We start from the raw sequence: 26786 nt of genomic DNA on the forward strand, positions 1-26786 counted from the left end.
GAAATTGTAGTCTGCAAAGGAAACTGAGAAGAGGAGGGCAAGGAGAGTGTGACATCCCAATACATAAAGACTCATATCAATGAGGGCAAGCAACTCTGTCAAATTTCACCAGAAGTGAGGACTAAATATTGACTACCGAATTTTGCAAGGTAGGAATCACTGGTAAACCTAACAAGAGCTACTTCACAGTATTGGTTGGGACCAAATCCTGGTTAAAGTGAGAAAAACAAACAAAAGAACAAAAGGTAAGAAAATGGAGATGATGGATGTAAAGATTTTTTTTTCCCCCAGAAATTTTGTTATAAAGGGAAGAAAACAAATCGGGTGGTTGCTGATTGGGGTCAAGGAGGATTATTTTAAAAAATGAAATCATGAAATGATTTTATGGCAATCATTGCAGGAAGTTTATGAGCTGATAGGGAAGATCCAATAGAGAAGAAAAAACTGAAGATGCCAAAAAGAGCAGTTAGAGCCAAGTCCTCAAATAGGCAAGAAAAGATGGGCTCGAAAGAACGACATGATTCCTATAACAGTTACTAGGACTCATCAGTGCTCACTAAACGTTAGCTATTATTATTTCTGATTGTTTCAATTTTTGAATAGGCATCAAGTTTACAAAACATTATTATTAAAAACACATGCAAACAGCTTGGACTGCATTCAATTCTAGTTCTACCACTCGGACAAGGCACTTTTTCTCTTCGGCCTTTGTTTTACTCTGCAGAAAATGAGGAGTAATATCTACCTCATAAGGCTGCGGGCTTAACTGAGATAATCTGTAAACTTTAGCACATGGTGGGAACTCAAATGTTAACGCCAGTATACCACTGGTAGGGTGCATGAGATCGCACGATGGTGCCAAAAGTGATTCTCTACCGTCCAGCCCAGCGACACTGTTCCCCTAGAAGGCACTGTCGTTAAAAAAAAAAAAAAAAACCAACAAACAAAATACCAAAACACGGAAACTAAAAGCGGATACTTAGAAGACATACATGAAACCAGCCCAAGGTACAATTTGTAAGTTAAGGAGCCACGTCTGCGCCTGCGCCAAGCCCACGGCGCGCCGGTAGCTCTAGGAGGGGGCGGGACGCTGCATTGGGCGTTTCTCTTAGTTTTTCCTTTACGCGCGGCTTGGGCGGACATCTCGTGAGACGTGGGACTTCTCGCGGGAACTGGATTCAAAAAGCCCTGGCGCTTACCCGAGAACTAGCTGAGTGAATGGGATGGCGACTGTGGAGTTAGCGTCCTGAATGAATGTGGACGCCCTGAGCTCCCATTAGGAGCCGCTGGCTGCGGCAGCAGGGGACAGGCGTGAGAGGTAGGGGCAAGGGGCCTGGTGGATGGTGGGTGTGGAGAGCGGTAGTGGGGAGAGTGGAATAGGCCCTGAAGAAAGCTAGGGGCCCGGGGTCTTGGCCGAGGCCTTTAGCTGAAACACCTCCTTCCCCGGAACCCTGGGGTCCTACACACTGGGTTCCGAGCCGGTCTGATCTTCCGTTGGACCGCCTCGCCGCCCTCAAGGATTCTGCTCAAATATGGAAGGCCGGGTCGGTTGCCGGTTACTCAAAACGATAACCGCCACTGGATCTGCGCTGTGCGGTACGGTAGCCTCTAGTCCGAACTGAGAAATGTGCAGATGGGAGATACACACTGGATTTCAGAGAGAGCGCACAAAGAGTAATATCTCACTAATAATTTTTATAATGATTACATGTTGAAATGATAGTGTTTTGAGTGTATTTGGTTAAATATGTAAATTAATTTTTCATCTGTGTTTACTTTTTAAAACCTGATGGCTCCTAGAACATTTAAAATCACGTACATGGCTCGCGTTATATTTCTGCTGGACAGCACTGCCCCAGCCGTGTGTCAGATTCTACCCTAATTGCTTTTCCTTCGTTATCTCATTTAATCCTTTCAATAACCGATTAGGTGGGTGTTATTTTGCTTGTTTTTATAGATGATTAAACAAAACATTAAATAACTTGTCAAAGTTCATGCAACCAGTGAGTAGTGGAGGCGGGGTTGGAACTCAGGCAGTTTGATTCCCAGAGTTTCCTATCTCCTAAATACTTAGTGTGTGCTGTATTTTTGAGAAGCAGGACAGAAAAATGGTTGCAGCACCGGAGTTTGTAGGTAGATTCTAGTTCCCATCTCACTTCGCCTCTTAACTTGCGGGTAACGCTAAGCAAGTTACCTAAACTTTCTGTGCCTCAGCTTGCATTTATAAAATGAGGGAAATACCTTCAACCTCTTGAATTTGTTGAGAAGATTGAATAAGAATGTGTATAAAGCACCAAGCACAATGTCTGCCACACATTAGCTGTAGCTTTTAATCAACCACGGCTCTCTCTCTTTGTAGATTGATAGGTTAACTCTTTCTCGTCCATTTAGATCTCTGCTGAAAAGTTACCTCCTCAGGAAATTTTTTTTTTTTTTTGTCCATGTTCCTTTCTACACGCTGCCCCCCAGATTAGGACAGCTCCCCCTTGTTACACGCCCAGGTAGCATACATCTCTCTCTTCCGCTTATCATACTTGTAACTTGATAGTTCAATTACTTGATTTAATGTCTTTTACTAATAGACTGCAGGATTCAAGAAGACAGGAATATTGTTTTGTGTTACCGTTGTGTTGTCAGCACTAGCACAATGTCTGACGCAGTAAGAATTCCAGCAAATCTTTTGAATAAATGAAAGCAAATTTTTTTGGCTTCTCTAGATAATGCCTGGCTGGAATGTCTTGAGGTTAACCCTATTTTTATTTTGGTGGTTGAGATGACAGTATTTACTTAACTCAGGCTCATCAAGAGAATTAGATGAGATAATATATTTGAAGCACTTAGCATGGCAAATGGTAAATCCTCAACGAATGTGAGTTATTGTAAACAGTACAACATTTAGTTGGCTGGCCCTATTATGTACAGATTTTGAAAAGGTCTTGCATTTTAGAGCAGTGACTGCCACACTGGGATTACCTAGAACACCTTTTTTTCTCTCTTAAAACCCTGTATCTCTTCCCTTGTCTTCATTCTCAGTTAAAGACCTTGCTTCCTAATTCATTGATAAATTGAAACAGGTAAAAGGTTACTTAGACACATTTCCACCACTATACCTGCGTATCAGCATCTGAACTCATATACTTTGCTTTCTTTAAATGAAATATCCATGCTTCTATTAAAACCAGTCTCTCTACATTAAACCTCATCCTGTTTATTCAGGGACATCACTAGCAATTCTCCAGTGTCTTCTAGATCATCAGTTTTTCTTCTCTCCTGGGTTTATCCCATGGCCTACAAACACTGTTATTTTTTTCCATCTTAAAAATAAATAAAAAACTTGTCCCTACTTCCTCTCCAACTGCTGCTCCATTTATCCGTTGTCCTTTGCAGCAAACCTGTGCTTGCTATCTTTATTTATCTCCTACCATTTTCTCTCAAAGACATTCTAGTTAGGCTTTCACCCCCACCTGTATATCAAAACTGTTCTTGTCACCAGAGACCTCCAGGAATTCAAATTCAATGGCCAGTTCTCTGTTCTCACCTTAATTGCCTTAGCAGCAGCATCTGACATGATTGATTACTCCCACCTCCTTAATACACTGTTTATTGCCTTCTAGGACAACACATACTCCTGGTTTTCCTTCTACCTCACTGGTCACTCCTGATTCTCTGCTGTCTTCTTCCCTACCTCATAATGGGGTTCAATCCTTGGTCCATTTTTCTTTAAATATTTTTATCCTCTACAGACTGATAACTCTCAAATTTACATCTCCAGCCAAGATTCCTCTTATCATATATCCAGTTGCCTACTTGATGTAGTTCATGTTCAAAACTTGAATTCCTGATTTTCTTTCCAAAACATGATTTACATCAGTGCTTCAGCTGATGGCAGTTCCGTTTTACAAGGTGCTCAGGCCAGAAGGCTTGGAGGCATTTTTTACTTTTCCCTTTTTCACACATTCCACGTTGTATCTTTCAGAAAATCATACTGGCCCTACCTTCAAAACCTTCACAATCTGGCCATTTCTTAACAGCCTCCTATGCTACCACCCTAGTCTGAGCCATTTCACATGGTCTCTGCTTCCAGCCTTGTTCCCCTTCTAACTAGTCAACATAGCAGCCAGAATGATCCTTTTAAATTATATCAGATCCTCTACTCCAGACTTTGGAATGACTTCCCGTGTCACCCAGAGTAGGAGCCAAAGTCCTTATGATGACCTGATTTACCCACTCCCTACTATCTCTTACCCAAATTTAGATTTCACTCCCTGGGCTTCTTCCTGCCTTAGAGATTCCCCTCTTGCTGGAACATTCTTCTCCTAAATAGCTGCATGGCCGATTCTCTCATCTTCCGCCTTCTAGTTACCTCACCTGTCTCTTCTTCCCAGATTCTTATTCTGTTCTATTTTTTTCTCATCTCTCCTTTCTAATTTATTAATATTCTATGACTTATTGTTTATCTTCCCCTCCTGAAATGTAAGTTGCATGAAGGAGGAGCTTATTTTTGGTCCATTTTGTTCCCTAATGAATTTGAACTGCCCAGAGTGGAGCCTAGTGTATGAGGCATTCAAGAAATACTTGTTCAGCAAATGACTAAATTGACTTGAAACATGGGGGAACATTTGTAATGGCCTGGTGCCCTTTGAAGGCAAAGGTGAGTTTGAGTCTTGCTTAAGAGGCTGGGACCAAATAGTAAAAGATAATTAGTAAGGTTGATTAAAGTAGAATGTTTCTATATATAATGTTTAAGTGTTTGTTCATAAATCTGGAATGAAAGCAACATCCTCCAATTCTTGTCGATATGGTTTCTATTTTTGCATACTTTTATGAATAACTAGAAAAATACTAGTGAATCTCTTTCCAAGAAAGCAGATTTAATATATACAGGAAGTTAACACTGTTGTGAAAAATTACAGACATGATATTCCTTACTTTACCTTATGAGCCTTATTCACAGCTGCCTTTTTATATTTTATTTATTTATAGTACCCAGATCTTCCTTTTCTGGCGGTATTATTGTTGTTATTATCTTTCAAGACAGTGTCTTGCTCTGTCATTGGCATGATCATAACTCACTGAAGCCTGTAACTCCATCAGTTTTCCCTCCTTAGCCTCCCAAGTAGCTGAGACCACAGGGGCATGCACTATCCCCACCTTATTTCTATTGATTAATTGATTGAGATGGAGTCTTGCTGTGTTGCTTAGGCTGGTCTCAAATTCCTGGCCTCAAGCAGTCCTCCCCAGCTGCTGGGATTACAAGCATGAGCCACCATACCTGCTACTATGAGGTTTCTTGATTACTTTTTTTGTCATTCCCTTAATTTTGATTATATGGATAGCGGTCCAATTATGAGACCAACTTTACCTTAACATTTAAGGAAGTTTAGCGTACAACAACTGAACAGTTTTCTGATGGTGAACTGCTTAGAAGCAAAATCAAATGTATTCTATTCCACTCTTTAATTTTTGATCCCAAATCAGTAACAGAATAGTTAGAACAGTTCTTGCTGTTGGAACAAGAATGCAAATTTGACTACTTACTAGTCAGAAAGAAAATTGTAATGTTTTTATATGGCAGTAGAATTGAGTAGATATATTTCTTCTATGATTGATATTATTGCATGGAGTTTTTTGTATAAGCTTAAGTAGTTTTATTTCCTCTATTTACAGGTGGCTAAAAAAAGGAAAAGAACATGGAGGCAGATATAGTCATAAATCTTCGATGCAAGCTCAAAGAGGCTGAAGAAGAGCGACTAAAAGCTGCACAGTATGGTTTACAACTTGTGGAGAGTCAAAATGAATTACAGAATCAATTGGATAAATGTCGTAATGAAATGATGACCATGACTGAGGTAGGACTCTGGACTCCTCTGTCTGCAAGAGTGTGCTTAGCTATTGAAGATTTGTCCTGTTTAGCAATTAATAGTAGTAGTAGTTTATTCTTTTCTGAAGATTTTAGATCTAGTTCCCACCCTGCCCCATCTCTGTTAAAAAAGAATGAACTAAATGAATTCCTATTATTCTTTCCAACCTAGTGTATTCAGAGTTTGAAAGATGAAGTTTTCATTAAAGTTATCATTACTCTCTTTGCCACATTTGCTACCCGATTTTGCTTTGTCTGCACACTTCCTAGATGACCTTGCTTGTTTCAGACCTCTAAACATCTAAGTGCCCCATGACACTACACCAAGCCCTTAGTTCTCCTCTGAAGTCTAGGTTTGTGTGTTCAACTGCCCACTAACAGACTTCTCACATTTAACACAGAAGAGTAGATTCCCTGTCCATTACCCAAATATTCTTTTATGATTTTCTTTAGCTTATTTAGTAAATGTAATAGCATTCAGTTTCTTGAACACCAAAAATCTTTGGTATATAAAGATTTATATATAGTTTTGGTTTCTTTATATACCAAAAATCTAGAACTTTTAGTCAATATCTTCCCTTTATTTCTCACATTTCATTCATTAATAAGTTCTAAGAACTGGACTACAAAGCAGGTATCTTTGCTACTGGCACTGTAGTCCAGATCACCATCATTGCTCCTAGACAAGTACTATAGCATTCTGGCAAGGTTGCCTGCTTCCATTGTTGCCATTCATGCCATTCATTCTTCACTTAGTGTCCAAGTGGTCGTGGAAAATACACCAAAGGTCATGCCACAGCCCTGCTAAAAACCATACAACAGCTTCTGATTGCATTTACAACAAAATCTGAGCTCTTTCCTTGGGTTTGTAGATCCCTATGTGATTTGACCCCTGCCAACCTTCTGACATCATCTCAAACTGCTTTGCCTTATTTTTGACTATACTAATCCTCCCTTATGGGCTTTACGCCAGCTATTGCCTTTTTTTGAGTTGTTTACCCCTCAGTGCTCTTGGGTTGAGTCCTCAAACTTCAGCTTTCAGTTAAATGTCACCTCAGCAGAGAGGCCAACCCTTACTATGTAATGTAAAGTTACCCTGATTCACTCTTTTTTTTTTCTTTTTTGAGACAGGGTCTTGCTCTGTCGCCCAGGCTGGAATGCAGTGGTGCAGTCTTGGCTCACCGCATCCTTCCCCTCCTGGGTTCAAGAGATTCTCCTGCCTCAGTCTCCCAAGTAGCTGGGATTACAGGTGTGTGCCACCACACCCGGCTGATTTTTGTATTTTTAGTAGAGACAGAGTTTCACCATGTTGGCCAGGCTGATCTTGAACTCCTGGCTTCAATTAATCTGCCCGCCTCAGCCTGCCGAAGTGCTGGGATTACAGGCATGAGTCACTGTGCCTAGCCCTCATTCACTCTTAATTATCTGCATTGCTAATTATCTCTAGATTATGAACTCCATGAGAGAGAGAATTTTGTATGCCTTGTTCACTACTATATCCTCAATGCCTGCCACACAATTATTTCTTAAAAGAATGAATAAATAAATCTGGGTAATTTAGCAAATGCTCAGTAACATATTTAAACTTGAATCTCAACATTGTAAATATGGCAGGTAAAAAATATCTGTAACAGGTAAAAATAACTAGTGATGGCAACCTTTGTGTTTCTACATAGTACTGTTGTAAACCAAGAACTCAGTGCCAAGTCTTAAAGGCAAGGTAAAGATTACAAATATCACTAGTAGTAGAAAATAAAACTGTTATACTTAATTATTTTGAGTCATAATTTGTCAAATTTCAGTGTTTAGCAGTTAATACTCTTTGCCTTCCTTTAAAATAAAAAGGGTTTGGAGGGGAATATTTTATCATTTTTTAAAGCTTGTTGAAAGAGTTCATACTTGTAATGTTTTTAATGTCTAAACTTCCCTGTGAGTAAGCAAAAGCCCTTTTAATTACTCCTTTTGTCTCAGCACTGCATTCATTCTGATAGACATTTTGTGAACATTTCTCAGATGACTACATTCTGAAAGTAAAGGCTAATCGAGTATTTTTTTCAACTATGTTACTACTACTACATTGTGTTCAGAGCTACAAGCAGAGCATCTCATTATCAAACTAATAATTCTCATGAGGAAAGCTGAAGTGCTGTTAAATGTTTTTTTGTTGTTAGCAGAGATTACTTGACATGTTGACATACCATGGAGCACATTTTACTTCCTCGACAGGGCACGGAAGCAGTAAGCTGTCCCTTGCATGGGTTTAACATAGTCTGGAAATACACCTCAGGGGTTTAGTAAGACTGATTAACTCCAAGGTTATTCCAGGTTTAACATGTCTTCGTTATTTGGAAAGCAGCAAATGCTTGAAATAAGAATGAAACAATTTAAGTTGAAAACTGATTATATGTAATGGCTTTGGGCTATTTTTATGTAATTGAATTGTAATTGAATCTGTTTTCAGAGTTATGAACAAGAAAAATATACCCTTCAAAGAGAAGTTGAACTCAAGAGTCGAATGTTAGAAAGTTTGAGCTGTGAATGTGAAGCTATTAAACAACAACAAAAAATGCACCTGGAGAAATTGGAAGAACAACTAAGCAGAAGCCATGGACAGGAAGTGAATGAACTAAAATCGAAGGTTGGGATATCTGTGTATTTCAGTGCAAAATATTCCATATTTATGCAACCATCTGTAAACTTTAGATGATAAAGATTTTCTTAAGTGTCAGCTTTACAAAATAGCCAAGATCTAAGTCTTCATTATCTTAATATTAGGGGTGGGAACACTGAGATGCAAGAGTTTGTCTAAGGGACTTGTATAAATTATATCCTACTAATTAAATACAATTATGTAATTTTGGTTGCTGGATATTTGTGAAGGTTTAGTTTAGTGACTAGCATGGCCTCCTTGCTGATAGTGAGTACAGCAGTCCCCTTGCAGAAAGCCTGGTCTCCTAGCCTTCCCTGCAGTCAGTGGTATGCTTTATAATTCTGTAACACAGACCAGTAGTTTCTTACTAGTTAATATGCATTACAGAAGACACTTTGTAGTTTGTTTACTGAAGATAAACTAATATATGCGATCCAGTTCTTAAAATAATTCTGTGGGAAGGTACCATTATTATCTCCATATACCAGATGAGAGAGCCAGTGTTTAGACAGACTGAGTAAATTGGACACAATTCAAGAGCTAGAAATCTCCATCTACATTTGAACTAAGGCTGTCTGACTCCAAAGGCTGTGTTACTGAATCACTCTATGTAGTCTACCAACATGTAACACTGGCTCCATTTCAAACATAAAAGCAAGATAAATGATTGGTCAGTGGTTTTCCCTTTTTCCAGCTACCCAGTGCTTTCAGGTTGCTTCTAAGGAATCCAGAACTTTTTATCATGGATCTGCTTTGTGTATAGTCTATACTCTGACTTTTCCAGACACCTCTCTACCAAAACTTGCCTGACTTTTGTCCTCCTTTCTCAGAAGTCTGTTATCCAATTTTCAGCTTTTTGTATAGCAGCTTCTAAGATTTTTCCTTTTCTGTATACCACCTATACTATTACTTAATTTCTCATTGACTCTCTTTAAATGTTTACTGATTTTAAGAAACATCAATGAAATTACTTTTTTTTTCTTCTTTTTTGAGACGGAGTCTCACCCTGTCGCCCAGGCTGGAGTGCAGTGGCCTGATCTCGGCTCGCTGCAACCTCCGTCTCCAGGGTTCAAGCGATTCTCCTGCCTCAGGCTCCTAAGTAGCTGAGGTTACAGGTGTGCGCCACCACGCCCGACTAATTTTTGTATTTTTAGTAGAGACGAGGTTTCACCATGTTGGTCAGGCTGGTCTCAAACTCCTGACCTCATGATCCGCCCCCTTCGGCCTCCCAAAGTGCTGGCATTACAGGCCTGAGCCACCATGCTTGGCCGAAATTACATATTTAAGCTTGGTTATTTTTTCCTACTATACACTAAAACAAACATGGCTATCTAAATATGCCTTTGTGTAATATATAATCATCTTGCATACCACTCTGACAGGTAATATCATCCAGCTTGTCTGAAACTAGTCGGATTTGAGGCCCTAATGACTGATAATGATGTGCTTTTTCCCCCCTCTGATTGTTATTTTTATTTTTGCAATAGCTTTCATTACCTAAACAAGAGAGTAATATAGGGAGTATTCAGCAACTGAGGTAAGGCTAATTATTATAGAGATGGCTTTTATTTTTTTTTTGGTGAAGCAAAGAGTAAATTTGTGAAATATTTTGTTTTACTGATTTTCTCAAATCACTTGTGCCAAAATTTGGAGTTTTTTCCAATACCTTTTCTTCTCTTATTTCTCACATTAATTCAAGTTCTAAGAACTTGACCTACAAAACACCTATGACGCTACTGCCACTCCAATCCAGACCTTCATCATTTCTTCCCTAGACTACTGCTGTAGCCTTCTGACCAGGTTGCTTGCTTCCATTGTTTCTCTTCATGCCACTCATTATTCACACAGTAGCCAATTGGTCAGCATCACAGTGCCTCCAGATTGCTTCTGAGGCATCCAGACCCACCCTGATTACTCATGGATTGTTTCTATGTTTATTAAACAAGGTGTGTCACTATCTGTTAAAAGATGCCTAACCTTGGGCAAATAGGAAACTGCAATAATGTCATCATTCAGTAAGTTTGGTTCAATCAGTTCAATCAGTGATGTTTTTTTAGAGAGAAAATAACTTTCAATTTATGACTTTTTTTTTTATTTGGCTTTAGATAGAAAAACTGAAAGTGGAATTAGATGAAGCTAGGCTTAGTGAAAAGCAGCTGAAGCACCAGGTAGATCATCAGAAGGAACTCCTCTCTTGTAAATCAGAGGAACTACGTGTAATGTCTGAACGTGTGCAGGAAAGCATGTCTTCAGAGATGCTGGCTCTTCAAATTGAGCTGACAGAAATGGAGAGCATGAAGGTAATTTTTATGGCATGTGGTTCTCAGGGTTTTCTCTTTCTTTTTCTGGCATATTTTTACATGTTTTGGTAGTAATTCTTAAGAGCTAGTTTGAAGGCTGAAACATTTTTTGACCTAATTTGCATCTAACTAATTAAAAAGTGGATTTTTTTTAGGTGGATGACTTCAATCATAATATAGCTTTAGATTGTATGATTATGTAGGGCAGCCTTTATTTTAAATTAATGAAACCTCTGGAAGAATTTAGAGGCATATACTCTGATCCCGGTTTTTATCGTTAAGAGCCCAGTGTAAAATGTTGGCTCAGTGGAAGCTGAAATGCATGTGAACTTAGTTTTCTTGTTGAAAGCTAAGTTTAATTAAAAATTAAAGCCTGCAATTCATAGAGGAAAAAGGGCAGTCTCTAAAATCATTTGTTTCCTTGGTGAAAAATTTAACAGTAATAGTAATTTCTGTTATTTTAGTATGTACCTGACAACTTTTGACTGGTTCTTTAGTTTTAATTTTGGATGTGAACCACAACTGAGATAAACTGAGCAGCTGCCAAATGAAAGATTATTCAAGAGAATTTCCTCCTTTTCAATTCCTATTAAATAGACCACCCTCAAAGAAGAAGTGAATGAACTACAATACAGACAAGAACAGCTAGAACTTCTTATTACTAACCTAATGCGCCAGGTAGACCGGCTTAAAGAGGAAAAAGAGGAGCGAGAGAAAGAAGCAGTTTCTTACTATAATGCCCTAGAGGTACTATGATTATAGTAACATCATCTTTTCCAATTTATCATAACTTATTTTTTTTGCTAATCTAATGTCTATTGCCTAAATTGTTTTCTTTTGAATTTAGAAAGCTCGTGTAGCAAATCAAGATCTTCAGGTACAGTTGGACCAGGCACTCCAGCAAGCTTTGGACCCCAATAGTAAAGGCAACTCTTTGTTTGCAGAGGTACTTACTTACAAGTATTCTAACTGCTAAATTGGCATTTTCCTTTACTACCAGAACAATTAAGCATGTTAATATTTTGTAGGTAGAAGATCGAAGGGCAGCAATGGAACGTCAGCTTATCAGTATGAAAGTCAAGTATCAGTCACTAAAGAAGCAAAATGTATTTAACAGGGAACAGATGCAGAGAATGAAGGTATAGAACTATCACTGTCAAAGGTTTATTAAACAAATTTTATGTCAGCATTACATGTCTGAATACATCAAAGAAGCTATCTTTTCCTACAAGGAGTGTACATATAGTTATTTCTAGAACTGCATGATTTCAAAAAATCAGTTTTGAAATTAATCAAAAGATTCATTTATACTTTAAAAATCTTGGAGTAAATATTTAGTAATAGTATATTTAGCAATTTTTTTTGTTTGTTTTGTTGGTTACTCACTAGCTTTGACTTAAATCTTTCTGTATGGAGTAGAAGAAAGAAAAGTATTTATTTCTTATTCTTGGCCTGATGTCTTTCCAAGCATAGCCCTGGGGTTCCTACTTCAGCTGAAACTCGCTGCCTCACCATTCCTCGCTCTTTCACCAAGGCTTATTGTGGAGTGAAATTTGGATTATTCAGGGTTCCCTTTCCTTGTAGCCCCTCAAGTCAAGCACACAGACCTTTTTAATTTTACGGATTTTGTTGGTTGTCATTCTAGCCAAATAAGAGGTAGCAGAAAAATGTGGAAATTAGAAAGATTTCAGTATTTTAACCATCCTTAGAATACTGATCCCTTATCCATTGTGCCTTGCGCTACTGAAGTAGTAATTGGAATGTGGAAAGTCTTCCTTCCTTTTATTCAGATGATGGGCTTTGCCAAAGAAATGGGTTAATGATTAAACTTGGGAGTTAGATAGATTTGGGTTTGAATCATAGTTTTGTGACTTTCTAGCTCTGTGACCTTGGACAAATATTTTAACTTTCAAAGCATCAGTACCTCATCTATAAAGTGGAGATGATAGAACCCCCTCTTAGAATTGTCCTACAGTTAAATGAAAGTGTAGTAAAATACTTACCTGCTACTTGGCAAATGAGTGTTTAATGAACAACAGCTGTGAATTTTATTTCTAAGGCAAACCGTGCTGCCTCATTTCCTGAGACTCTCTCCTGTCTGGGAAGTATTTCTTTATAAATTTTCTCATATTTACTTTAGTTTTCTTACAGTATTTGTCAGGGATACTTTTAATCTGCCAATGTTGCATGATGTCCCAAACTATCTTTAGAGACTAGAAGCATTCTGAATCTTAGGCTAAGTGGGCCTAGCCTCCAATCTGAAACAGGAACAAAAAGGATATCCTTTAAAATGTTAAAAGTCATCTGCAACCTCATATCTTTGCTTGCTTTACTCAAAACTGTATTTAAACTAATAGGCACTCTTTTCAACTCCAGAAATTTCCAAAAACAGAAAGAAATGCTAGGTTTAGAGTCTACTTAATTTCCCTTTGATAGCTTTGCAACTCCAGATTTGGGGGGGGCGGATAGGTATAATTAGGTAAGTTGAGTGCTCCTCTTAAAAAATTAAAACATGGTGTATTGAAGATTGCCCCACTATCCCAAGATAGCCTTTTATCTTTGCTTTTCATGTCATTTGTGAATCTAACATTTGTGGCTGTCAGTAGCTTAGTTTTCCTCACTTAATTAAAGTTAATTAAAATTTTTGAGAAACCCATCAGAACCTTAATGAGAGCGAGTGCTTATGATAAGCAGTCTGCAGCATTTGGCCGGGCTTACTTACCAGTTCAGTGGTGTCCTTTCAGACCACAATCATGCAGGTCAGTTTTATGTTTCACAAAAGTACAAATAATTATGTTACAGACTTCAGTTATCATTCATAAGTAGTCAGAATAAGTATTCAAATGTTATGTCTACAACAAAGTTTATTATTAGATTAGAAATAGCTAATTAGTTTTGTTTCCAAAATGAGTTCAAAGTAATGTAGTATAAACTATGAATTATATCAAAAAAATAGTTATCAGAATCTTTCTCTCAATTTTATTAGAAGGGTTACTTTTATTTTTCTAGTTACAAATCGCCACGTTGCTACAGATGAAAGGGTCTCAAACTGAATTTGAGCAGCAGGAACGGTTGCTTGCCATGTTGGAACAGAAGAATGGTGAAATAAAACATCTTTTAGGTGAAATTAGAAATCTGGAGAAATTTAAGGTATGTGTAACACTTAAAAAAACACACATCCAAATTTTGATTTGAATACCTTAAAATTTGGTTTGTATTTTAAGTTTAAAATATTAATAAGTATCTTGTGGGAGATACTTTGAGACTAAGTAAATGCCTGTTTCTCCTTATACTTAAACATCCATTGGTGATTCTTGCCTGAAATATAATTCTGTGATGATTGCTAAATGGGTAATTCCATCACTTCTATATTTATTAGTTGGAATTCTAATAAAGGGACAGAAAAGAAAAATCTTTTCCCTTACTTATTCATTCATTAATTTATATCAGTATAGCGCTATGGATTCTTTATTCTATGAGTTATAATCCATTGCTTGCTTTGTTTACTCTGATACTCAAATTGTCCCAGATTTGGTAGTCGAAGTGCTCTTACTTGAATACTTCCTTACTCTATGGCACAACAAGGTTTTCCTAGCTCACCTGCCCCAGCCCTGGGATTAGCATTTCTTCAAGGAACATTGGTTTATTTTAGTGGATAATGGTATTTGTGTAAGCGTTTGTGTGTGTGTGTGTGTGTGTGTGTGTGTGTATAAGAATTCACCCATGTTTTCTACTAATACGTGTGTGGTTTCATTTTTTACATTTAAATATCTGATCACCACTGAAGTTTATTTTTGTGTATAATTTGAGGTATAAATCTAATTTTATCTTCCTATAAATAAGTAGGCACTTGTCCCAGAGTCATTTGTTAAAAAATCGATCTTGAGCCCAGTGATTTGAGTTGACACCTTTATCATACATCAGGTTTCCATGTATACTTGAGTCTGTTTCTAAATTTTCTGTGTATGCCATTGGTCTGCTTCTGTGTGTGTCAGTACCACACTGTTTTATTAATTATAAAGGCTTTAAAGTATGTTTATCTGGTAGGACTATTTCCTCACTATACTTTTTAATTTTCAGTGTTTTCCTGCCTATTTTTGAATGTTAGTTTTCATTTACAAACATCTTGTCTGGCACCAAAAAAAGCTTGTTGGCTTTCTATTAAAATTGCATGCAATTTAAGATTTTATAAATTAACTTAGGGAACATCGATATCTTCATTAACCTCCTAATGAACTAAAGTTTATAAATGACAAATTTTTGTAAATGTTAATAACCTCTTAGGCATTCTAAATTATAGCCATTAGTATGTCATAAAATCTTAATTAAGTTTACAAAATTTTATTTCTGTGTCTTATAAAAACTGTTGAAAGAACTACAAATTTGGTTAAATTGGCAGCCTTATGTGTTCCATCAGTGGGCTCAGAACTGTACTTTGAAAATTATGGCCTTAAATCAGGGGAATTTTATTTATAACCTCTGAAATTGTTTCAAGTTTTTAAGCACATTTACCTTTTTTATCCCACTAGAGAAATGTATAGTTTCCATCAGTCTCAGAAGAGTTTGCACTACATTCTTGCCTGGGGTGGGGGGAAGAACCTCAGAAGAGGGGGACACCAAATATAAATGTAAGGCTCTCATCTTTCTTTCATATTTTTCCAGTTTATGATTTTGTTACAAAGGCTAGAATTCAATCCAGCAGGCATTTATTTTTCTATTTTAAAAGCCAGGAGAGGGAAGGAAGCCAGAGCATATAGGTAAGGCTAGAAGCCGAGGCCTTGGAGTCAGATTTGGGTTCAGATCATCTCTTCTTGGTTTACTTTCCTCTGCATTTGGAGCCTGTTTCCTTATCTGTAAGAGAGGAATGGTAATTATTTTACCTACTTCAGAAGGCAAATAAGTTAAATGGGTAGTTCTTAGCGTAGTACACGCCAAGGAAGTGACGGTGCCGTTACTAATAAACATAACGAACTTTATTTGTTGTTTATTTTAAGTAATACAATTTTTTTTGCTTTTTTAAGAATTTATATGAAAGTATGGAATCTAAGCCTTCAGTCGACTCTGGTGCTCTGGAAGATAACACCTATTATACAGATTTACTTCAGATGAAGCTAGATAACTTAAAGTAAGTGTCTGGGTTGGTAGATGGGAAGATGGACGTGTCACTTGCTTATAATAGTGGTGTCAGTGACTACAAGTTTTTTTTGAAATTGCCAAAGGAAATTTTCCAAAAAGAAAGGTAACAAAAATATCTTTGTGCAGATATTTATGCATGAATACATTTGAAAGAGTATTTCCTCCTTGTCTGTTTCCTTTCAAGATTGCATGAGTATTTGTTAAATTTAACACTACTATTGTTAAGGATTAAATTGTTTATTTTTTCTTTGTTACTAAAAACCCCAGAAAAATGTATTTTTAACTAAGAGTTCAAATATGCGGTGAAATATTTATACCCCTACACTTATTATATGCTGTTTTAATACTCGTTGGTTCTCCTTTTTTTATTATCATAGCAAAGAAATTGAAAGCACTAAAAGTGAATTGTCCATACAGCGAATGAAAGCATTATTTGAGAGCCAACGGGCTCTGGATATTGAGCGAAAACTTTTTGCGAATGAAAGATGCCTCCAGCTTTCAGAAAGTGAAAATATGAAACTGAGAGCTAAACTAGATGAATTAAAACTAAAATATGAACCTGAAGGTATATATGTCTCATATATTTTTGTCTTTTAAATCATGAGTAATCCTGAGAAATTATACCAAATTTTTTTTTACTGTAGTTTTATGCAAATCCTATTTACAAACTCATTTGTAGTTATATACCTATAGTTAATAAAGCAAATTTATTATGTAAAATGTGTAGGAAAATTCAGAGAGAACTGGATACTGGGTGTGCATGAATATAACATGTATCCTTTTTGGATATCAAAATTCATCATACTGTATAGTAGAAACTTGAGATTTGAGACTTTCCCATTTTAAGATTACAGTATTTTATGTCATACCTCATAGTTTAATTATGTTGAAGCAGCTGATGTTTGGAAGCTATACGAGGTAGGACTGTTTTTAGAAAATCTAAAGTAATGGAGACTTTAAGAAGGTGGGTCTTTATCTCTGCCTCTGATGGAAGTCTGGAGGAGGCCTTCCAGGACTGGGAAAGCACTCCATGGTATCCAGATTTCAGATTTCTTGTGTTTGTTGGTCTGCTGCCATCCCGTTGAGCAGAATTTAGTCATGCAGCCTCACCTGCCGACAGGAAAGGCTGAGAAATGCAGTCTTGATTCTCAGGGGCCATGTTCCTCACTAAATATTGGTAATTATTTTATTAAAGAAGAACAGTGAGCCAGGTCTGGTGGCTCGTGCCTGTAATCCCAGCTCTTGGGGAGGCAGAGGCTGGAGGATAACTGTGCCCAGGAATTTGAGATTTGCTTGAGCAATATAACAAGACCACATTCTCCCCCAAAAGTAGGGGGAAAAAGGAAAGAACAGTGAAACATATTAGGAAACATCTAGCAAGTCTAATGACTGAGCTAGAAAGTAGCCTAACCATACAGTCTCTGCATCTTATATACTACAGAGAGTGAAGTTTACTGTACATAAATTCAAAAACAAAAGGCCAGGTGTGAAGGAGTGTAAGAATGTGATGGTTCTACAACACCCCTTCCCTGAAAGAGTGTTACGTGTTTTAGGTTAAGGATTCTCAACAAGTTTTTGTCCCTGCACTCTGCACATGCCTCAGTCTCTCATATTGTCTCAGTGAACTGCTATGATTCTCAGCGATAGTGGGGAGGTTGCCAAAAATTGGAAGGTTTTTACACAATTTTAAAAGGCTTCTCTTGCTCTTACTCTTTGTTTTTCTTCCATGATTCTGATAGGCTCCCCTGATTAAGAATTATCCATTATGAATTTCAAACATCTGTTGAACTGAACACAGCAAATAGACAAGAGGCAGGGTAGTGAATCCTGATAATGTGGGTTTCAAAGGAGCAGTGCCAGAAAAGGGGAAATCGTGGTCGAAAAGCAACAATGTAGAGCAAAACCAGCAACCCCTTGTGCCACCAGGGTTCCTCAGACTCCACGAACATTTCGATTTTGAAAATGAAACACATTGGTAATGGGCATAGGGAAAAACTATCAGAGCAGTTAATTCAGTGGCTGTGTGTATGACCTGCTTAGATAGAATGATATTAGGCCATGAGGATAGAAGGCATTGCAGTAGTCTTTGATGAGACATGATAGCATTGGATTAGGGAAGTATCCATCATAAAAGTAGTCCGATTCTGCTTATATTTTGTAGGTAGAGCTAGCAGGCATATATTACCAATATTCAGAAAGTTTGGCCTATTCTTACCATTTCATCCTTCTAACACACAATACCAAGTGAAGTGGGTGCTTTTAATCCCCATTTTGCAGATAAAATGAAGCTCAGAGAGGTTAAAAAGACATGGCTGTCAAATACGAGTATTAGAATTTGAACCTGGACTCTGCCACTGCCTCTTCATCTCCACCCTGAGATCTTATGAACCACCTTTATCAAAACACCAGGAGAGAATACTGAAGCCTTCATGCCTAGAGTCAAAATGTTGAATTCCCAAGGAAAAATATATAGCCAAATAAACTTTGAAATAAAGAGTTTATATAGATTCCATGATAAAGAATAAAAGGTAGAAACAAACGATGCATTTCAGTGAGGAGATGGTTTGATTTTAAGAGAAGTGAAAAAGGTATACGTATAACTAGTTCTGGCTTCTTGTGTTGATTGTGTCTTTGTTTTCTTAGATTTTTTTCTTGTCCCCACTCATTTTTATTCTCAGAGACAGTTGAAGTGCCTGTACTGAAAAAGAGGCGTGAGGTGCTGCCTGTGGATATTACCACCTCTAAAGATACATGTGTCAACAACAGTGCTGTCGGGGGAGAAGTTTATCGATTACCACCTCAGAAAGAGGAGACACAGTCCTGTCCTAACAGTTTAGAAGATAACAACTTGCAATTAGAAAAATCAGTTTCTATACACACACCAATAGTCAGTCTCTCTCCTCACAAAAATCTGCCCGTGGATATGCAGCTGAAGAAGGAAAAGAAATGTGTGAAACTCGTAGGAGTTCCAGCTGACGCTGAGGCCTTAAGTGAAAGAAGTGGAAACACCCTTAACTCTCCCAGGTCAGTGTCCTCTTTTCCTCCAGGCAGCCAGCAGACCTCTCCATCTCTCCTCTCTCGCTGCATGAACTGTGCTGTCTGTTTCTTTATCTACTTTCTTACTATTGCATGCAGTATAATTCCTCAATTTCATCTACCTACCTTCAACTTTTCCAGAACTTTAAGAAAGACTAAACTGATTGCAAAGGGAAAGGACTCCTGAATAAGGGAATCACATTAAAAAGTTACATGTTTCTGTTTCATGAAAGGAAATATCAGTCTAACACATCTCTGAATGTTTTATCAGTTTGAATAAATGTTCTGTTATTTTTCTCCTGGTTCAAGCATGGCCATGAAAGAAAAATCAACTTACTTTCTCAAAGGGCTTTCTAGTAGTCTGAGACATTTCAGCCTTCTGGAAAACTTAGGTGAATTTTTTATGTCTTTTGAAGTTGTTTATCCTAGGCTTTCAAAAATGGGCTTTAATACTTATTTTGACATTTTTACATATCAAAGCTTTTCATTGTTTCCAAAACTTGAAAGCCTCTAGTTTCTGCATAATTGAGTTTTTGACTGAAAGAAATAGTGTCAGATATGTGTGTCTGAAGGAATTAATGTCCCAAGGGCTTTGTCCTTTAAAAATAATCGAGGTCAGAAGGTAAGAGAAAGTGAATGGAAGGGAAAGGTAAGTAGGAGTGGCTGAGGCTCGAGTTCTGAATGTGCACAGCAGAAGAAGCGAATGAGGAAATTGGAGAAAGTGAAAGATGGAGGATGCATGCAATGGAATTGTTAGAAGCATTTAAAACAAATATCTAGACATTCAAAAAGATGTGCCAATAGCTAGCCTGGATTATCTCGTATGAAATGCGATCTTGAAGGTGCTACTAGGGCTACATTAGTCTTAGAGAGTAGAGACAGATTAATAAGACATTTTACTAATGTGCATTTGAGTAGAGAGAGTAAGACACAGCCCAGTGTAAAAGGGCTTCCTTATATGTTTTATCTGATTTCTTTCCAAGTCTTCAGTGCTACTAAATGTAATACTCAACAGTAAAAGCACTTTAACAATGTTAGCTGCTATTATTATAAGGGATAGTAATTTATTACTCCCTCCTTGGAGTTTTATATAATGTTATAACCTCTGAGTCACATAAAATAAAAGCTTACTATTCTTAAGGAAAAAGTAACTTCAAATGAGTATCTGCCACATACACATGGTTTCAAAGAGTTCTGAAATGAATCCAGCAGATGATGCCTGTGTATATGTATGTGATGCATTGTATAAACATCCTTGACCACTGTGTATTTCTGAAGGTGAATTTCCAGAATTGATAAGTGCCAGCCTTGCTATCTGTATTGTCTTCATTCCTTTTTCTGCCTTTTTTTGCTTGATAAAAATCACTTAAGCAAATGTATGTGGCTAATTGACTCAAGTAGCACGTTGGAAACTTTTTGTCTTGTTAGTTAAACAAAAAATAAAATACCACAAAACGTTTGTGTGTGTGTGTGTGAGTCCATCTGCTAACTTCAAGATGTTTCCAACTCTTTGTTTTCTGCATGTTTAACTTAGATACACAATCCTAAGATAATTTTGGTACAATAAATACGGCTTTTATTGGGAACTTTACTATTGTATGCTTTACAAAACTAATGAGTGTTCTTGTTGCTAAGAATCTTTACATGCCTTTAAGAATATCTCTCTACTATTTATCTTTTCTTTATTATTCTACTAGTTGAAACTCAATTTTTTAATAAGAAACAAATAGACATCTATTCATGCAGCTCAAGATTCCATGTTATTTTTGTCTTGCCTTTTGTATGTCATGTTAACGTTAAAATATTGCTGTAACATTTCAGTTTTTGTGTTAGGTGTGCTTATCTTGATAGGGGCCCTGTCATATGTTAATTCTTTAATTTAGGCCTTGCCATGACTTTTTAAAGATACTCTTTAGACTTAAAAAATAATCGGCCCAGCGCAGTGGCTCGCCTGTAATCCCAGCACTTTGGGAGGCTGAGGCAGGTGAATCACGAGGTCAAGAGATCGAGACCATCCTGACCGACGTGGTAGAACCCTGTCTCTACTAAAAATACAAAAATTAGCTGGATGTGGGAGTGCACACCTGTAGTCCCAGCTACTCGGGAGGCTGAGGCAGGAGAATCGCTTGAACCCGGGAGGTGGAGGTTGCAGTGAGCTGAGATTATGCCACTGCACTCCAGCCTGGCGACAGAGTGAGACTCTATCACAAAAAATAATAATAATAATAATTGAACCTATTGATCTAAAAAGACTCTTTTAGAGAGCCAGTGACTTAATATTCTTAACAGTATTAGAATCAACTCTATTTTTTTTCCTTGAATACCATGCCTCATTGGAGGCCCATTATACTGGGGGTTTGTTTCTTCCATCCTTCATAACCACATTTGAATTCAGAGTGGATACTTTAATGCCTGTAGGTTAGCTGCTGAATCAAAGCTTCAAACAGAAGTTAAAGAAGGAAAAGAAACTGCAAGCAAATTGGAAAAAGAAACTTGTAAGAAATCACACCCTATTCTATATGTGTCCTCTAAATCTACTCCAGAGACCCAGTGCCCTCAACAGTAAAGACTTTTCTTTAATAAGAGTATGGTACCACTTGCCTCAAAAGTTACTGTGGTGCTTAAGATTGTCTTTATCTGACATATATCACCTTCTGGGTTATTTATTCATTGTGCCAGGACCTGGCATTTTCATGTTCCTTTGACCAAGTGTTCAGAATTTGCTTGACTCTAACCTGAAGAGCTTCTTAAGTGATGACCCTTCATGGAGCTTCTGTGGCAGTGAATAAACTGTTAACTGAAGGAAAATGTTATAATTAATGTATCTATTTGCTGCATTGTATATGGATTAAATAATAAAAACACTTAAGTAATCTACCTTCAGAGCCATATATTTGAGAACACTCAAATCATTATATTTTCCTATGTACTTTTTTTTTATAAACTTAGCCTTAAACTGTTGTAAAAATAGGAAAGTTGTAAACTATGTTGTAAAAATAGGAAACGTGGCTAAAAAATATACATTATATTGTTTCAGGATTTTGTCAGTGTTTAAAGAACCAATGTTCATCTTTGTATTTATATACAGGATTTAAATTGTGTCTAAAATTTTAAATAAAACTGCAATGATTTATCCTTAAATTTCTTACTCTGTATAGGTAACAGGATGTTATCAAAAGGGAATAAAAAGCACTTTGGGAGGCTGAGGCGGGTGGATCGCTTGAGTGCAGGAATTCGAGACTAGCCTGGGCTACGTGGCAAAATCCCGTATCTATAAAAAAAATACAAAGAATTAGCTGGGCATGATGGTGCACACCTGTCGTCCCAGCTACTCCGGAGGCTGAGGTGGTAGGATCCTCTGAGCCCAGTAAGGAGGCCGAGGCTGTAGTTGAGCTGTGATCACACTACTGCACTCCAGCCTGGGCAACACAGCAAGACCCTGTCTCAAAAAAAAAGCGGGGAAAATAAATAAGGAGAAAAAATAAATGTCAGGAATTCTTAATTCCCTTATGTATAGTTTTATGTATAATTTTATGGTTAATTATGTGTACATATACAGATGGTCCCTGACATAATAATGGTTTGACTTAATGATTTTTCAACTTTTCAGTGATACAAAAACAGTATGCATTCAGTAGAAACTACTTCAGGTACCCATATGACCATTCTGTTTCTCACTTTCAGTACCGTACTCAATAAATCACATAAGATATTCAACACTTTATGATAAAATAGACTTTGTGTTAGATGATTTTGCCCAGTAGTAAACCAATGTAAGTGTTCTGAGCATGTTTAAGGCAGGCTAGGCTAAGCTATAATGTTCATTAGGTTAGGTGTATTAAATGCATTTTTGGCTTAATATTTTCAACTTATGATGGGTATATCGAATTATATAACCCCGTTGTAGGTCAAGGAGCATCTACATATATATATATATATGAAGATATATTTAATTGTAAACTTCCCAAATACTCTTTCATTTAAATGATTATAGTTTTACAACTTAATTTCATATATTCTATAGGTAGGAGAATTCGGGCTTTCCAGAGAAATAGAATCAGTAGGGTGTGTATGTGTGTATAGAGAAAGATTTATTTTCAAGAATTGGTTCACATGGTTGTGGGGGCAAGTCCAAACTTGTAGGGTGGGCCAGCAGACTGGAGACCAGGGAAGGGAAGAGCTGATGTTGAGTTCCAGTCCGAAAGCCATCACACTAGAGACCCAGGGAGATCACTGCAGTTCAAGTTCAAAGGCTGTCTGCATCAGAATTTCCCTTTGTTGGGGGAGTTGAGTCTTTCCATCTAGGACTTCAATTCTTTGGATGAAACCCATTCACATTAGGGAAGGCAACTGCTTTAAGTCACTGATTTAAATGCTGATCTCATCCAAAAACATCTGCACAGTAACGTTCAGAATAATGTTCAACCACGTATCTGGGCACTGTGGGCCAGCTAAGTTGACATTCACAATGGGCATCTCTTCCAATTAGTCTATTGAAGCTGCTGCTCATGCCTGTAGTCCCAGCACTTCGGGAGGCTGAGGCGGGTGGATCACCTGAAGTTGGGAGTGAGACCAGCCCGGCCAACATGGTGAAACCCTGTCTGTACTAAAAATACAAAAAAAAAAAAATTAGCTAGGTATGGTGGCTCATGCCCGTAATCCCAGATACTTGGAAGGTGAGGCAGGAGAATCACTTGAACCTCGGAGGCGTAGGTTGCAGCGAGCTGAGATGGCACCACCGCACTCCAGCCTGGGTGACAGCGTGAGACTCTGTCTTCAAAAAAAAAAAAAAAGAGTCTATTGAAACATAGATAAAAAGAAATTAAATTACATAAGCTTGTTTATAAGTTAACATAAATTACTACATAAATCTACATAAATTAATAAACTTGTTTGAATTTCCTGCAAAAAACATACTCTAAGTAGAATATTCATATTAAATATTAAATAATATGTCTTGCAAAAAGAAGCTGAAGGCACTAGGGAACTGCATTAGTCCCTTCTCGTACTGCTATAAAGAAATACCTGAGACTGGATCATTTATAAAGAAAAGAGGGTTAATTGGTTCTTGGTTCTGCAGGCTGGTAGCATGGCTAGGGAGGCCTCAGGAAACTTCCAATCAGGTGGAAGGCGAAGGGGACGCAGACACATCTTCACGTGGCTGGAACAGAACAGAAGGGCCTGGTGCTACACACTTTAAAACCAGGTTTCAGGAGAACTCACTATTACAAGAAAGGAAAGGGGGACATCTGCCCCCATGATTCAATCACCTCCCACCAGGCCCACCCTCCAACACTGGAGATTACAATTTGAGATGAGATTTGGGTAGGAACACAAATCCAAACCATATCAGGAACAAGTATTTTCAAGCTGAGGATATCAAATGAGTGATCATATTCACACAGCATATTAGAGAATGTAGATCAATTCCTTCCAACATGAGCTGTGTTCTAGGGATACAAAACCAAGCCCTTAAAACTCACAGTTTAAAACACCCACGTAGATAAGAAGTGGTAGTGGTGGTGTTACTCGTAATTGTTTTATCTGAAATTTGAATCAACCTAATGTGCTAGGCACTCTTCCAAGCCCTTTCATGTATTACCATGTTAAACCCTCCCAACATCTCTGAGCTAGATATTACAGTTACTGCCATTTTAAAGACGATGAAACCAAAGAGGTTAAGTTACTCATCCAAAGTCACAGGTGCTCATAAATGATGAAAAAATTAGATGAAAAAAATAGAGGTTATAATGACATTGTGTACAAAGTGCTATAGGAACAGAGAGAGGGAAATGAAACTGCCTAGGAACATTAGAGATTTTTGTCGTCTCCAAGAAGAGGTTGTTTAAGAAGTTTCCTGAGCCAATTAGAGAATAGCACTACAAGTAGAAGAAATGGCTCCTCAAAACATAAAGGCATGAAACGACATTTCTAATTCAGCAAACTGAAGACTTAGAAATGACTGGAAGTTTAGGACTTGTGAATAGCAATCAATAGTAAATTAAATCTGAATAAATTACAAGCAACATTGTGAAGAGCTCAAATTTGGGAAATCCTTTTACAAACAAAAACACAGACATAAACAAACTAAGCAATTGTGATTGAAGGTTGAACAGGGATGACAAGGGAACCTTATCCATCTAGCTTCTGCCTTCCCTCCCTTAGAGACAGGTATTCTATTGAGTCTTGAGTCTTCTAGGAATGTATTTTGAAAAATCATCCCTGTAAGTGATGGGAAGCAACTGTTAATTGATATTAGCAAAATAGTGCCATCATTCAATTTATTTTTAGTAAAAGTCCAAGGACATAATAGAAAATAAATATAGAAAAAGATTTACATGGAGGCAGAAAAAAAAAAGACTAGTTTGACCATTTGATAGTCCAAATAGGAAATGTAAGCACAAACTGAAACAGTCGTAGTGGGAATATAGAATGGTAGTTGGATTCAAGATACGGTTTAAGCAAAGCAAAGTTGTCAGGAGTTGTTGACAAATAAGATGTGGGACTCTGATGTTAGTGGATACATAGTGATCTGAACAGAAAACAGAAGAAGTAGAGGTATTTCCATTTTGATGAGCACTTTTATTCAAGTACCCAAGAGGTATACAAAAATAGGTCTGTTTAGCAAATCTTTGTTTTTGTATGGAAAATGTAAGACTAACTTATTACCCTATTCCAGTAGGCACATTTTTTCCCCATTATTACTCAAAAAGTGACCTTGTTGGTCGAAAGTTTAAAATCATAGCCTTGATTTGTTCAGTTTCCACTATTAAACATAGTGAACCCTTAGTATGGGCCTAGAAGGAAGGTAGCAAACCATTTGTTAATGTGTGTTGTCTCCCCAAGTAAGGCATTGGTGGAAGGGAGCTAATGTTTACTGATTTGTTAGGTGCTTTACCTGTTATGCCTCTTAATGTTACATAGTTTAGCATAATGGTCAAGATTGTAGTTAGATTATCTGAACCCAAATCTCACCTCTTCCATATAAATGTTAGACCTAGGCAAGTTTATGACGGAAATAGTTTGTATAGATACTGCTTTTCTAATATTTTAATTTTTTTATAATTACATACATATGTGGATCCAAAGTTAAATCTACAAAACAAAGTGTATTTAAAGAAATATAGCCACCTAACTTGGCCTATCTCATATCTAAGGCCTTGAGCCTCTTCTCCTCTAAGCAGAACCAGTGGAAGCCCATTAAATGCATCTCCACCCAGAGCCAGAAGCTCAGCCTGGCCAACATGGTGAAACCCCATCTGTATCAGTCAGGGTTCTCTAGAGGGACAGAGCTAATAGGATAGATAAAAAGGGGAGTTTATTAAGTACCAGCTCACGTGATCACAAGGTCCCACAATAGGCTGTCTGCAAGCTGAGGAGCATGGAGAGCCAGTCCAAGTCCCAAAACTGAAGAACTTGGAGTCCGATGTTCGAGGGCAGAAAAGGTCCAGATGGGAGAAAGATGTAGGCTGGGATGCTTGGCCAGTCTAGTCTTTTCACGTTTTTCTGCCTGCTTTATATTCTACCTGCCCTGGCAGTTGATTAGATGGTACCCCTAGATTAAGGGTGGGTCTGCCTTTCCGAGCCCACTGACTCAAATGTTAATCTCCTTTGGCAACACCATCACAGACACACCCAGGATTAATACTTTGCATCATTCAATCCAATCCAGTTGACACTCAGTAGTATATACTGAGTAGTATAGTGGTATAATATAGTATATACTGCATTAGTATATAAAGACATTAGTATGTATTTGATAAAACACATTAATATATAGGCCAGGCGCAGTGTATGAAGCACT

At 37.5% G+C, this 26786-nt stretch overlaps 1 protein-coding gene across 5 annotated transcripts; it reads left to right on the plus strand.

The window, feature by feature from the left end:
* Positions 1-802: 802 nt before the first annotated feature.
* On the plus strand, positions 803-22123 carry SPDL1 (spindle apparatus coiled-coil protein 1). Of its 5 annotated transcripts, none has more exons than XM_025389103.1 (12): positions 803-1318; positions 5668-5849; positions 8322-8498; positions 10616-10810; positions 11408-11557; positions 11658-11756; positions 11839-11949; positions 13820-13960; positions 15832-15935; positions 16324-16511; positions 18625-18970; positions 21401-22123. In XM_025389103.1, exons 2-12 carry the CDS (start codon positions 5691-5693, stop codon positions 21546-21548), a joined length of 1818 nt encoding a protein of 605 aa, XP_025244888.1. In that variant the 5' UTR covers positions 803-1318; positions 5668-5690; the 3' UTR covers positions 21549-22123. The 5 variants fall into 5 exon arrangements, with proteins under 5 accessions (XP_025244888.1, XP_025244886.1, XP_025244890.1 ...); XM_025389104.1 differs by lacking the exon at positions 803-1318 and adding an exon at positions 1461-1596; XM_025389101.1 differs by having other exon boundaries at positions 18625-22123.
* The last annotated feature ends 4663 nt before the right edge of the window (positions 22124-26786 follow it).

This window comes from Theropithecus gelada, chromosome 6, assembly GCF_003255815.1.
Source record: "Theropithecus gelada isolate Dixy chromosome 6, Tgel_1.0, whole genome shotgun sequence".
Taxonomy (NCBI): domain Eukaryota; kingdom Metazoa; phylum Chordata; class Mammalia; order Primates; family Cercopithecidae; genus Theropithecus; species Theropithecus gelada.